The sequence below is a fragment of the Mustela nigripes genome, chromosome X (genome assembly GCF_022355385.1).
Source record: "Mustela nigripes isolate SB6536 chromosome X, MUSNIG.SB6536, whole genome shotgun sequence".
NCBI lineage: Eukaryota > Metazoa > Chordata > Mammalia > Carnivora > Mustelidae > Mustela > Mustela nigripes.
The window spans coordinates 36,385,269-36,400,647 of NC_081575.1; the positions used below are offsets into that span (position 1 = coordinate 36,385,269).

The 15,379-nt window shown below is 40.5% G+C and overlaps 1 protein-coding gene across 1 annotated transcript in view; it reads left to right on the plus strand.

The window, feature by feature from the left end:
- TRPC5 (transient receptor potential cation channel subfamily C member 5) overlaps window positions 1–10,641 on the plus strand; it is a 135,033-nt gene extending 124,392 nt beyond the window's left edge. The window contains exons 7-10 of the mRNA XM_059384723.1: window positions 5,658–5,861; window positions 6,107–6,148; window positions 7,152–7,241; window positions 9,811–10,641. Of these exons, the coding sequence (XP_059240706.1) occupies window positions 5,658–5,861; window positions 6,107–6,148; window positions 7,152–7,241; window positions 9,811–10,503 (1,029 nt within the window). The 3' untranslated portion in view covers window positions 10,504–10,641. The remainder of the gene's footprint in view (window positions 1–5,657; window positions 5,862–6,106; window positions 6,149–7,151; window positions 7,242–9,810) is intronic.
- The last annotated feature ends 4,738 nt before the right edge of the window (window positions 10,642–15,379 follow it).

Below are 15,379 nucleotides of genomic sequence, written 5' to 3' on the forward strand. Positions count from 1 at the left end.
GAGGGGGTGTGATTATGGACATTGGGGAGGGTATGTGATTTGGTGAGTGCTGTGAAGTGTGTAAACCTGGTGATTCACAGACCTGTACCCCTGGGGATAAAAATATATGTTCATCAAAAATAAAAAATTAAAAAAAAAAAAAAAAGCACATTATGGGGGCACCTGGGTGGCTCAGTTGGTTAAACATCCGCCTTCAGCTCAGGTCATGATCCCGGAATCCCGCATGGGGCTCCCTGCTCAGTGGAGGATCCGATTCTGTCTCCTTCTGCCCTTCCCCCATGCTCCTGCGCTCGCTCTCTCGCGCGCGCACTCTCTCTCTTTCCCTCACTCGCTCTCGCTCTCAAATAAAATCTTTTAAAAAATTAAAAATAAGTAAATAAAAGTATATATGGTAGCACAGAAGTCCTGAAATTTGGGAAAGTATGGAAGAGGAAGAATTGCAGCCCATGGTTGTATTGACTTTTTGTTTGTGTTTTAAACACTAAGAAGTTATGCCCCTTTAAAAAAAATAGTTATCTAACATGCTGTGGGAAAAAAAGCATTCGATCTCAACAAAGAATAGAGTCATACAGTGGGCCAAGTGATAAACCATAGACATCATTTTGAGATTATTAAGCTTATACAATCTTCTTACACAAAAGAACCCTCCCAGGCGCTGATCTTGGAGAATGTTCAAAAGTAATAGTTGAGCAGAAAGGGTAGGGCAGAAAGTAGAAAGCTTTGCCACCAAACACTGACAATAACCAATGAAAGACAACGTCTGATTTGTCCACCACAAAAGGTGAAAGGCTAGCCCCATGCAGATGCATAAAAACATTTGGGGCCTCATACATTCAGGGAGGTTTAGACTAATACAACTCCAAAAGACACAGCTATAATCTTGCCATTCAAATTAGATCAAGGATTGAAAATAAAACAGATTTCTACACACCAAATCATCTTTTTGTCCCTGTTGTTCACTGCTACTGTCCTAACATCTAAAGTCTATATATACTTGATAAATGAGTGAATATTTGAATGAATACTTACTAATCACTTCATGGATCACATGGTTTAATCCTGCCAGGTGCTCTATTATTTCCAGATTTTCAGGTTTCGGGTTTTAATTCTGTACACTAATCATCTTCCATGTAATATTCCTGCCACCACTGTTGGACAGTCATCTCTCTCTACCCAGCACCTAGCACATTGTCTGGAATATTCTGGAATCATTTCTCAACATAGGAACCAAAGAATGGAGGTTAGGTGGACCATGACTTAATACATGATAAATGAATGGAAAAGCACTATCAAGACAGTAATTTACAGTAACCTCTCTGCTCAATTAATACATAGAAATTCCCAACCTGAGCCCACCTGAGTACTAGGGGCAGGAAATGGTAGCAGTGGGCATCCTTTAGCTGTTTTCAAAATGCTTAGCCAAAATCATATCCTCCATCTAAATGGAGTAGGGACAATGAGGGACACCAGAAAGCTGCCCGAGCTCGTAAAGATGTCTGTGGTTTATCACTTGGCCCACTGTATGACTCTATTCTTCGTTGAAATCAGATATCTTTTTTTCCACAGCATTTTAGACAACTATTTTTTTAAAAGGACATAACTTCTTAGCGTTTAAAACACAAACAAAAAGCTTAACTCACACAGGAATTTTTTTTTTTTTAAAGAGCACTTCCAGATACTGGGGTACCTAGGCAAGTTTGAAAATATGACTCAATCCATCTGAGGAAATTCTTACTGAATAGCTACTTCATTTCAAGAGCTATGGAAACATTGTGCGGATGAAAGTTTGGCTATTTGGGGCCATCAAAAGTTAAAATCAGGGGCGCCTGGGTGGCTTGGTGGGTTAAAGCCTCTGCCTTCAGGTCAGGTCGTGATCCCAGGGTCCTGGGATCGAGCCCCACATCGGGCTCTCTGCTCAGCCGGGAGCCTGCTTCCCCCTCTCTCTCTGCCTGACTCTCTGCCTACTTGTGATCTCTGTCTGTCAAATGAATAAATAAAATCTTTTAAAAAAAAGTTAAAATGAAAATTCAAGGTTTGCTTCTGGTGTTATGGGCTCAGCAACGTAGTGGAAAGAACCCCTGTCCTCCTCTACATGCCAGCTTGCCTACAGCACCTTTGTCTCTCAAGGCAGGATTTCAGGGCAGTGATGGTTACTATACCTATAATTGTACACACATATATAAAATATATTATATTTATCATAATATATATTATATATAATACATGTATTATGTGTGTGGGGGCACGCATGTGCATGCATGTGTATGCACTTAATGTACTGAAGCTGTCTTAGTCCTGGGTCTCATTAAGGGCATTCAAATGCTTTTCCAGCATACTCTCTTATGAATTTGGAGGAAAAAAATCTATACATCCTTTTATATTTTTACAGGTTGACATCTAGCTATGTCATCCTAAGTTTAAACCATTGCAAATGACACCATTTCTGGAATAGGGTAAATACTGACATTTAAAATAAAACTATCCAATCACTCATTTAAATGTATCCAATGGAATCTGAATCCCATAGTGATTTGTAACTCATAACCATGTATTTAAAAAGTAAATGGCAGGGTGCCTGGGTGGCTCAGTTTATTAAGCATCTTGCCTTCGGCTGAGGTCATGATCCCAGGGTCCTGGGATCAAGATCAGCATTGAGATCCCTATTCAGCAGGGACCCTGCTTCTCCCTCTCCTGCTCCTCCTGCTTATGCTCTATTGCTGTCAAATAAATAAATAAAATCTTTAAAAAATTAAAATTAAATGGCTAAAATCTTTTTTAAAGGCAGGAAGTTTACATCATTCCTTTTCTCCTTGAATTCTTATTTCCATTCACATCCCCACAGGATTTTAACCTAATGCTATAAAATTTTTGTTCTAAATATTTTATTACTATCGATCATGCTATAACAGTTCTTCATAACAAAACTATAAATTAAATTTTAATTTTTTTATTTCCTGTGGCCAGAAGGTAATAAATGTTAAAGCATTTCCTTTGAATTAAGTTATGATTCCATGATTAGCAGTACAAAACAGCTCAAAAGAACACAAATATATTTACAAATTCTGATAACTAGGATGTCAAAATACATTTTTACTAGTAATGAATTGCTTAAATATGTGAATAGGGTTTTCCTCTAACTAGTTATTATATCCACAGAATATTAATATTCAGGAACAAAATTCAGCATCAACTATATTTTTATATTTTTATAAAATTAAGTGCTAAGAAACCTTTTCATATCAATAAGTATATGTGAATGGACAGTTTTATTATGCCATTGTCACTCAATTTTCTTGAACTCTGAGTCACATGCCAAAAAGTCATGTAAAGATGTTTCGTAAAATAATATTTTAATAATCTATCATCTGACAACTTGATTAGGTTTGCTTTATATTTTATCAAAAGCAAGGAATTAAAAACCATATGACTTAGGAAAGGATTTGTTACTCAAGATTATAGTCATTCAGTCTCTCAGTTTCTGGGAAGTAAGCCTGCCTCCATGTTACAAGCCTTCCTATGGAGTAGACCATGTGGCTAGGAAATGAGGAAGTTCTTCAGGCAATAGCCAGAAAGGGACTAAGATCCTCAGTCCAACAGTGACAGATTTCACTTCATTGAAAGTAATGTAGTTTCCTCTATGAAAGACCTTAATGAGTGTATGAAAAGACAAGATGCAGACAGGAAAAAAAACATTTGCAAGCCACATTCCTGACAAAGAGCTTGTATCCAGAATATAGGTATACCTTGTGTTTTTTTTAAATGAGATTTTATTTATTTATTTGACAGAGAGAGAGAGCACAAGAAGGGGGAGCAGCAGAGAGAGAAGGAGAAGCAGACTATCTATCCACTGAGCAGGGAGCCTGAGGTGGGACTCCATCCCAGGACCCTGGGATCATGACCTGAGCTAAAGGCTTAACCAACTGAGCCACCCAGCCACCCCAGGCAAACCTCATTTTATTGTGCTTCACACATACTGTGTTTTTTTTTTTTTAACAAATTAAAGTTTTGTGGCCACCCTGCATCAAGCAAGTCCATCAGCACCATTTTTCCAACAACATTTGCTCACTTTTTGCCTCTGTCTCACATTTTGGTAATTCCTGCAATATTTCAAACGGATTCATTATTATTCTATTTGTTATGGTGATCTGTGATCAGGGATTATGACTTGCTGAAAGCTCAGATGATGGTTACCATTTTCTGGCAATGAAGTATTTTCTAATTGGGGTGCCTGGGTGGCTCAGTCAGTTAAGCATCCAGCTCTTGATTTTGGCTCAGGTCATGGTCGCGGGGTAGTGAGATCGAGTCCTGAGTGTGGCTCTACGTTTAGCACAGTATCCGTTTAAGAATTCTCCCCCTCCTTCTCCCTCTGCTGCCCCCAACTCCTTCTCTCTAAAATAAATAAATCTTGAAGGTATTTTCTAATTAAAGTGTTCACATTTTTTTAAGATTTTATTTATTTATTTGACAGAGAGAGACCACAGGTAGGCAGAGAGGCTGGCAGAGAGAGAGAGAGAGAGAGAGAGAGAGAAGCAGGCTCCCCGCCGAGCAGAGAGCCCGATGTGGGACTTGATCCCAGGACCCTGAGATCATGACCTGAGCCGAAGGTAGCGGCCTAACCCACTGAGTCACCCAGGCACCCCGTGCACATTGTTTTTTGAACATAATGCTATTTCACACTCAACAGACAGCAGTATATTGTAAATGTAACTTTTATATGCACTACAACAAAATTCATTTGACTTGCTTTGTTGTGATATTTGCTCTACTGTGATGGGTCTGGAACAGAGACCACAATATCTCCAAGGTATGCTATATATATATATATATATATATATATATGAATTCACCTATAAGAAAACAATGCAATAAAAATTGGGTAAAGGATCTGAACAGACACTTCACCTGGGTGGCTCATCAGTTGAGCATCCGACTCTTGGTTTTGGCTCAGGTCATGATCTTATGGGTCTTGGGATGGAGCATCCCCCTTCCTCCATCCCCACCCCGTTGGGCTCCACACTCAGCTGGGAGTCTGCTTGGGGGTTCTCTCCCTTTGCCCCTTCTCTCTCTTTGAAATGAATCAATAAATCTTAAAAAAGCCTGCCCACACCAATTCCATTCCTTAAAAATAACTGCTGTTATGTACCTGTCTAGAACATGTAAGCATGTCCTATAAAGGGTGCTTCAGGTGCATAAATGGCATCATTGTACACAATAGAGGCTTTATGTTGCTTTTTTCACTTCCAGGTCTTGGCGCTCTTACAGATATTTGGATCAGCGCATATGCACATACATATGTTCTATCTATAAAATGGTGATAGATCTACTATATTTGTAATAGCTATATTGCAAGCCATTTTGTGGACATAACATCATTTACTCAAGCAAGCTCCCACTGTTGGATATTTAGGTCACTGCTAGCTTTTTTGCTGACAAGCTATGGTGCTAACAGCGAAAGACCCTGTGCATACCTCTTTTTGCAAGTATAATGATCAGATAAACCACTCAAAGAAGGATTACTGGGTCCTGGGGTATGTGTAACTTGAATTTTTATACCTACTGATAGATTGCCCTCTAAAGAAGCAAGCCGAACTTTGAGAAGGAGGCATGGGTGCATTTTGCAGTTTCCCATTCCAAAGTCTTGAACTTCCCTTTCACAGGATCATGCCGATATTGAGTGGAAGTTTGCAAGGACAAAGCTCTGGATGAGTTACTTTGATGAAGGTGGCACTTTGCCACCTCCTTTCAACATCATCCCCAGTCCCAAGTCATTTCTCTACCTTGGTAACTGGTTTAACAACACCTTCTGCCCCAAAAGAGACCCTGATGGTAGACGGAGAAGGCACAACTTGAGAAGCTTCACGGTAAGGCTTTTTAAAATTCCATTTCTTTAAAAAAACTTTTTTTCTAGCTTCCTCCCTGACTGCCCCCCCTTCATGACAGTCCCTATATTAAACAGCATAAAATCACTCCAACCTACAGAGGTGTGGGGGGTTGTCAGGCAGGAACTCCTGTGTTGTCCTCCAGTCCTAATATTTAGAAATATGTTCGAGTGGATGGGCTGCTGGGAGACAACTGATGTGAGCTCTCTGTCCTTTGTCAATTACAGGAACGCCATGCTGACAGCCTGATACAGAATCAACATTATCAGGTAAAGCTCATCCCAGGGACTAAACAAAATTGTTCTTGGTCAGTGGTGTGACCTTGGACAAGTCACTTAACCTTGCTGAGCCCCGGTTTCATCATCTGTTAAACAGGGGTGATATAACTTCACTCACAGGGTTGCGAGAATTGAATGATGAACATGTACGCATAATAGTGTGTGGGCATGTGGGTGTGTGTGTCCTGGTATGTTTAGCGGTAGCTATCATCTTCACCCTTACTGACACAAAGTAGAGTGACCACGTGTGTGCCATTCCCAGGAGGCTAAGTAAAAAGAGGCCATCCTGAGATGGCCTGGGTGGCTCAGTCGCGCTTCTGACTCTTGATTCAGGCTCAGGTCACGATGTCAGGGTCATGGGATCATGCCCCATGCACCTGCACCAAGCTCTGTGATCAGTGGTGTGCCAGATTCATTTTGTCCCTCTCCCTCTGCCCCTCCCCCACTCTCCCTCTAAAATAAATAAAATCTTTTTTTTTAAAAAAAGAGAGCATACCTGTAAAGGAGAAGTATGCATTGACTTTAAGAAAAATATCTGGATTATGTAATTAATAGACACTGAAATCAGCAGACTTTGTGACACCAAAGAGTGACTTTATCAATTCTACAAGAGAGAAGAACAACTCTCATCTCAGTGGGAGGTCTGTAGTTTAGTGTAGCCCCAAAGGGAGGGTATTAGCCATAACTTTCCAAGGATATTCCACTCTCATTATTCTATAAATGTGAATATGTGTTTGCCTTCTTTGTGGGCTGAAAGGTTTCTTGTTGGGTGAATTTGATTTTGCTGGCCTACTCTGCCAACACATTTGGACGCACAGTCACTCTTTGTTTAGCCAGTGCACTTAACTGGATTTTTGCAGAAAATGACTGGATCCCAGGAGGATTTCCTATTGCAAAGACAGTCTAAGCATGTTTCATTTCTTGACAGTGTTTCTTCCTTTCCTGAGAGCCTGAGAAGAAAACTGAATGCCCCCCCCTTTTTTTTAATTTCCAGGAAGTCATCAGGAATTTAGTCAAAAGATATGTGGCTGCTATGATAAGAAATTCCAAAACAAACGAGGGACTAACAGAAGAAAATTTTAAGGTAATTGAATCAGGAAGTGGTTTAATTTCTCACTTCACATTTCTTAAGCATTATGTAATCTTCACAGCGTTTGAGGTTTCTGGTGATCATTTGACTGCCTATAATACAGCAAAACCAGTTTTGATTTTTATCTTCTCTTAGAATGATCTGTCACTGGGGCACCTGGGTGGCTCAGTTGGTTAAGCGTCCAACTTTTGATTTCACCTCAGGTCATGGTCCCAGGGTAGTGAGATGGAGTCCTGAGTCAGGCTCTATGCTCAGCACAGACTCTGCTTGTCCCTCTCCTTCTGCCCCTCCCCCTGCCTGCTCATGTTCTCTCTTTCAAAAATAAAATAAAATAAAGTAAGAATAGTCTCTCATTCAGTCAATGGAGAGATTTCATCAATGTCTGTCATCACAATCAGCTTTATGAACAAAAGAAATTTGCCTTATGCATCCTTTTAATATTCTGGGTGTCTCCCAGTATGGGAATTGAGGGCTCTAAGTGTTGTGACAAGGATGTGGGGTGAGGGGCAAGAAAGCAAAAGGAAGATGCCTGTAGATGTAAAGGCCTTCTTTACTTCAGAGATATAAGATGAAAACCAACTAATCCATTATTAAATCTAAGATTTAATAAACCCTACCACGAAACAAAATCCTCCTGATACTAGCATTAGCCTAAAATTATGGTTCTCCATCAGGGGTACTTTTGTTCCCTAGGACACATGTGGCAATGTCTGGAGACATTTTTCGTTGTCACACTGGATGTGGGTGCTAGTGGCATCTAGTGGGTGGAGACCAAAATTGCTACTGAACATCCTACAATGCACAGGACAGCCCCCCACAACTGAGATTATCCAGCTAACATGTCAAGTGATTGAGAAGCCCTACCTTAGAACACATTCATATTTTCTTTTTTTAAAAGATTTTATTTATATATTTGTCAGAGAGAGAGTGAGCACAAGCGGCGTATGGGGGCGGGGGGCAACAAGCAGAGCTGGCAGAGGGAGAAACAGGCTCTCAGCTGTGCAGGGAGCCCGATGCTGGACTCAATCCTAGGACCCTGGGATGGTGACCTGAGCAGGTGAGGAAGATGCTTAACCAACTGAGCCACCCACGTGTCCACACATGCATATTTTCTAAGGAACATAAAAAGGTTATCCAGGGCACCTGGGTGGTACAGTTGGTTGAGGCTCTGATTCGTGGTTTTGGCTCAGGTCATGATCTCAGGGTCATGGGATCGAGCCCCGTGTCAGTCTCCACATTCAGTACAGTCTCTTGGGTTTCTCTCTTTCTTTCCCTCTGCCCCTCCCTACTCCTCTCTCTCTCCCTCAAAAAATATATATAAATCTTTTTTTTAATAAAAGCCATTATCCTAAGCCATAGATGTAACTCATCCATTAAGGGCTTGCTATGTGCCAAGCACTCTTCTGGGTGCTGGGGTACAGTGATGAGCAAGATATCACCAGCCCCCACTCTCGTGGAGTGACACACAGTAATAAGAGAAGGTGACAAATGACTGAGTATTGTGACAGGATAAACACAGGGTGCTGTGGGACAGAGAGGAGGGACACTCAACTAGGATCTGGAGAGTCAGGGCAGTTTTTCAGAAGAAGCTGTGTTTAAGCTGAGGCTTGCGGGAGGAGCCAGATAAAGGAGTTGCAGATGAGTGTTCTAAACAGAGAGAACAGCACGGGCAAAGGTCCAGAGGCACGAGAGAATACGTCCATGCAGGTGGACAGTAAAGAGCCCGAGGAAAGAGTGGGAAGAGCTCACATGGGCCCTTGAAAGACCTTGTAGTCCTTGGAATAGCATTTCTACTTTTACCCAAGGCCAGTGACAAGTTACTAAAGAGTTTTAAGCAGGGGAGCAATAGGATCCAACTTAAGCTTTTAAAAGGTGGTTTTTAAAGGAGCAATCTAGCATCTGGGCAGCCAGCTAAAGATAGAAGACATTTCCTGGGGATGCCTGGGTCAGTCAGTTAAGCGTCTGCCTTAACTGGCTCAGTTAACTGGCTCAGTCAGTTAAGTGTCTGCCTTCGGCTCAGGGTCCCGCATCAGCCTCCTTGCTCAGGTGGGGAGCCTGCTTCTCTCTCTGCCTGCTACTGCCCCCTGCTTGTACCCCCCGCCCCCCGCCCACTGACAAATAAATAAAATCTACACCGACATTTCCTGGGAACTTCAGTCAAAGAGCAGTCTCTAACCTGACATGTTCCACTTCCCTACTTTTATTCCTTAGGGTCCTAAAAGCTTTTCTGTCTTCCATAGTCTTCCTATATGCAGATATGCCTATGAGAGCTAGTACCTTATTTACTGGTTAGCACTTTAGCAGGGACAAGTCTGTTGGTGTCCTCCTGATGAGGGGCATCTGAAATCAACTTTGCCAACTGCACAATTTTTCCAATGGCCAGCCCTGCCCACAGAATTATTAGTATGTTTTTCTTGTGCTGGAATAATGTGAGATTTTGCTGGTAGTCTATGTACTTTGTGATTTGCCATTAGGCAAAACCTGGGACATTCTGAAGGACACCCAATGAGCCTATTTTGAACTAAAGATCAAGCTTCTTAATGTGTCTTCTCTCTTGCCCTAGGAATTAAAGCAGGACATTTCCAGCTTTCGATATGAAGTACTTGACCTCTTAGGAAACAGGAAACACTCAAGGAGAAGCTTTTCCGCGAGCAGCACTGAACTCTCTCAGAGGGATGATGCCAATGATGGCAGTGGTGGGGCTCGGGCCAAATCCAAGAGTGTCTCTTTCAACTTGGGCTGCAAGAAAAAGGCCTGCCACGGGCCACCTCTCATCAGAACCATGCCAAGAGCTGGGGGTGCCCAAGGGAAGTCAAAAGCTGAGTCATCAAGTAAACGGTCCTTCATGGGTCCTTCTCTCAAGAAACTTGGTCTCTTGTTCTCCAAATTTAATGGTCATATGTCTGAACCCAGTTCAGAGCCAATGTACACCATTTCGGATGGCATCGCTCAGCAGCACTATATGTGGCAGGACATCAGATATTCTCAGATGGAGAAAGGGAAAGCAGGGGCCTGTTCTCAAAGTGAAATTAACCTCAGTGAGGTAGAATTAGGTGACGCCCGGGGTGCTGCTGAGAGCAGTGAATGCCCCCTAGCCTGTTCTAGCTCTCTCCACTGTGCATCCAGCATCTGCTCCTCAAATTCTAAACTTTTAGACTCCTCAGAGGATGTATTTGAAACTTGGGGAGAGGCTTGCGACCTGCTCATGCACAAATGGGGTGATGGACAGGAAGAACAAGTTACAACGCGGCTCTAAGTCTAAGCCCCTATCCCCTGTTGTGGAACACAAGAGAAAATTTGTAATTTCCTTGCTCTCAGAGGTGACATAGCATCTGATTCCTTCATTGCCCTCCGCCCCCACCAGAAAGGAGAGTGAAACTCCCAGTATCTTCACTGTCTTTTATAGCCACATTTTCCATTTTTTTTTTTGTTCTTGTTAGTATGATTATTATTGCTATTGTTTGCCTTTTAATGCCTATTAACATGAAGTCCATCTCACAACCAGCTGCAGGGGTGTTTGCCCCGAATCAGCAGAGGTGCAGTCGGGTGCTTTACCCTTTGGCTTTGCTTTTCTTCCCCTTGCTTCCTTGAAGCTCCAGGTGCCACTTTGCTACTGTTGCTGCCGCGCAGAGTCCTGACCTTTCACAGGATCTCATGCCATTTCCCCACGGGGCTGAGGGAGGTGTTCGGCAGTCCCCACCAGCTATCAGATGAGGCAAGCCAACCTTCCTATCGATGTCTGTCGCCCATTCCAGTTCAACAAACAGCATCAAAGGGAGACTGAACAGACTCCAAAGAATTGTCAGCTTGTGGTTTCGGGGTAGAACTGGCCTTTCTCGTTGTTTTTGTTTTTAAACACAATGATTTCTCCTTATCGTGGGGGCTGTTGAGTGTTTCGTTTCTAAAAGATGTGTTAGTTTCCCCACGTGTGCCAGTAAATATTTACCACGTAGTATGTGTCCTATCTAATAAGTTAGTGAATTCCTTTCCTGTGTTTGTGTGTTTCAGTTGACTTACTACCTTTTAAAATGTGATAGTATTGAGATTAGTATTTAGGACGTGTGCTGTTTTTAAGACCCTCTGCTGTACTCTAACCAGTAGTCGCTACATCTCATACATTGGCCAAAAAAAAAATAATAATAATTAGCTGGTACATTTATAGGGATCTATCTACTGTCGATAGTTTTAGTCATCATTGCTATGAAAAGCATTTCTAAGGTGAAAGTCTGGGTTTGAAAATATTTTTTTATCAGAAAAATTACATCTTGCTGAGGTGTCAGAATCCAAAAAGAGCATCTTCATTTGAATTCATTGCATTCTGATGAAAAAACAATTTTAGGTCTAGATAACCTAATTCAGGTTGCAGTTTTAATATTCATTGCAGACAGCAGAATTGCATGTGTCAACTTATGTTAGATACATAACATAACCCTACTAACTTCATGGAACCATAAACGTGATCCAAATTCTGTCTTCAAAGAAAGCAGAATTTATAGATACAAATTCTTTTCCACAGATATAGATACAAATTCTTTTCCACATTTTGAAGAGTACCTCATCAAAATCTGAACGTTCAGGCTAAAAAAATGAAGTCTATGATGCATATGGTCATCATTTTGACCCAATAACCACTGAGTGATAACCTGCACACCAAGGGTGGGATTGATTTTGGGTTTTTTTTTTTTTGCCTCTGATTTTTGTGGTTTTGTTTTTATTATTTTTTACCAACATTAGCACAGAGTTGTCCCCAATTCACCCTCTAACATATGACCTGATCAGCCCTAGGTGTGGGTCCGAGAGAAGTAAATTAATAGTGCATAGCTCAGAAAAGTAAGAAAGTTAAGTGTTTTTCTGTTCTTGTAAATGTTAACAGTAACAGAAATCCATCTAAATTCATGTGTGTACTTTCTGGTACAAGTAAAATGAAGCATTTTCAAAGAATGCATATATGCCTCTAAAATAGCTTGGGACAGTGTAGTTTCTGGGTTATTTGAATTGATTCCTATTTCCAGCTCTAGCTTGGTACCTGATGGTCAAAACATTGCACATGAAGAGACAAATTGGTGGGGAGGGGGGAATCCAAGGGGGTGTTGAATAAAGCTTGGATCCAAGGAAAAGTGATCAAGAGAACAAGTTGCATCAAAACCCATCTGATGAGAGATTGTCCCCAGATAATTCTTTGATCATAGCTGAAGTGATTATTTACTCAACTCCAACTTCTCGCCTGCTTGCCTAAGCGGGACAATCATAAATGACCTTGTTATCAATAACAGGTGGTTTTCCAGAAGGAAGGTTTCTGAATTTACGGATTCGAATTTTCCAATTGTTAAATTTACTTTTGGTAATAAATAGCACTCAGGCTACCTTCCTAATTCATACTGATAGCACCAAAAACCAATACATGGCCCTATGTCATCAAAAGAAAATGATACCTCTTTCTCACAAATACATGTACTTGTGATAATCTAAGTATAATTGTTCTGGCAGTCACTGTATCAGTTTGTCAGAAAACAAGGGTAGCCATAGAACCATGCTCCAATATAGTCTTTTCTCAGTTACGTTCTGAGGAGAAAATATGTATAAATGATAGCAGCCAATCTCGACGACTAAAAGAAACCAGTGTCATATTTTATGAGCAGTACATTCCTTTTCAGATCTTCTCAGGGTTATTGTCTTTATGACTTGGGCTTACAACTGCACTAGGTACCTTGAGGCCTGGTTATGATAGGGATTGAGGCCAGTGAGCTGTTAAAGCTGGACAGCTATCGCCTGCCATAACTTCCACGTTGGTGACATAAATATTTTTATTCACTTTAACTCAGAAAAGTAGGAACTCTTAACATATAAATAGAAAGGAAAACAGATTTGTGTTCACCTCTGGACCTCTATAGACCCACCGGACCAGCTACTATCAAGAAAGGTATTTCAAATACAGTACTTAAATGTCATCTGACCCCAGAGAATGTATAAGCCGATGTGAGAGTGAATTTATGAGCAGAGAAAATTGGAGCTAAGAGAGTACCTTAGAGAAAAACCACTCTATCCCAACCTCTATTCCAACCTCTTATTTTACAAACAGGAAAAAAAAAAAAAGGCCCAGAGAAGAATGACTTGCTCAAGGTCACAGAGCCAGCCAATAAATCCAAATCTACTAAGTCATACAGAAGCAAGACATTTATTATTAAGCATATATATGATATAGCATGTATAGGAGATGTGAAAATGAAATGGCCGCTATACATATATTTTTGTCCATTTGCTCCAAAACTTAAGGCTGATATATTTAAATGTAAAGTGAAAAATGTACCCCGAAGTCAAATATAGTGATACATGGTATAAGAATCATTTACTACTTGTACAAATATCTATACCATGGTTTACCTCCATTATAGCTGGCTTTCTTGTAACTTCTAGATACCTGTATTCATTTGTTTGATTCCACCACAATTCCATCAGGGTGTCCCTGATAGTAAGGGTAGATCCCACAAAGAAAATGTCTGAATTATATTAGAAAATGACCACTGCTGAAGAATCCCTTCCACTTCCAACTTTAAGTCCAGTGGAGTACAAAGACAAAGGAAAGATTTCTAATTCAAAGTCACTGTTTCTTGAAGATGCCAAATTTTACAAGGGTATAAATGCTCCAAGTTATATTTTTGTCCATTTACATCAGAATATTACAGATTTCTCTCTGCCTCCCATAGTCATTTTTTATTCTGCTCTGACCTAATTTAGGCTATTTCAGCTAGGCTCAAAACATCTAAACATCTGCCTGCAATTTGATTAAAGAACTGGGAAAAAAGTAGGGCCTCTACCTTTTGAGTGACTTAAATCATTAACAAATACTTTTTCAATAAGAACTTTATAGTTGTTATGGCAGTCCAAAAGCTCTCCTGCAAATTTCATTGAATTTCAGTGATAAATATGAGCTGATACCTTAACCAGAAAATACCAATGACCATTTGATGTTCCTATTTATTAGGTCTTGTGAGTGAGACTCAAGTGGTGTTTTGACTAACAGTTTAAGTGGCCCAGACCTTGCTTGGTTTATTAAATCATCAGATAAAAAGTACTTGAAGTTAGACAGTCATTCTTTCCTGTTTAAATGTACTTAAGAAAAGTTGACCATGTTATTCTGGTAATCGAGTTTTCAAAACAGTGCTAACAAACAGATTGCTTGTATAGACATAGCCAATGTAAGTTGATGTAATTGTTCAGATCACTTAAATAACTTCTTCATACCTATCTGTCAGCTCCCTCTAACCACTGTGGCTTTGCCTAAAATCTATGGGCATTTTAGATTGTTTCTCTGGCTTATCTAGATAATTGTTCCAAATATCCACTTTGCTGGTGAAGAATTAGCCACTGGGAACCGAGTACCGCAATCCAATGCGACCATTACTTTAGGAAAGACAAATGCTATTTCTACTGGATTTCCAGCGACCTTTTCCAACACTTTGTATCTAACAGATCTGAGTTTTGGCTTGCATTGCTTTTAGGGGGATGTTTGTAAAAGCGAGATCCTTATCTGTGTTACACACACATGCACATGCCCACAACGAAAATTAATAGCATTTGATCGTTCTGGTCTTGGCCCTTCATCTTTTTGGGTAATTATTTAATCATTTTGAAGGGAGGGGGAACAGGAATAACTTCAATGGAAAGAAACTTCCTGAGATATGGTGAGGAATTTCTAAAATAAATTGCCATGACAGTATCTGCTGTAGCACAACTGTTAAGACTGAAAGCTCTTGGAATTTTGGGTTTCTTTATTTTTTGAAGAAAAAATAAAGCACTTAGGTCAGATGAAAAGGCCCTACCTGCAAAAATAAAAATGCATTTTGGTGAATAAAATTAAATCTGCTTACCTTGGATTTATTGCATACTTGAGATATTATTATTCATACGCTGGTATGTGGTCTATGATTTCCACCTCTAATAGGCTGCATGGTGGTCCAGAGAAGATTCCAGTAGGTGGTTTTGAGAGCTTTATTTTTAGAAAATGAAATAAATTTTCAGTAAGAAACAAAGGAGGTAATTGCTTGGGACAATACAGACAGCAGGCCAGGCTGCTTGCTCTAGCATTTTTCAGCTCTGTATTTGTTTTATTCCTACTCTAGAGTGGACTTGTA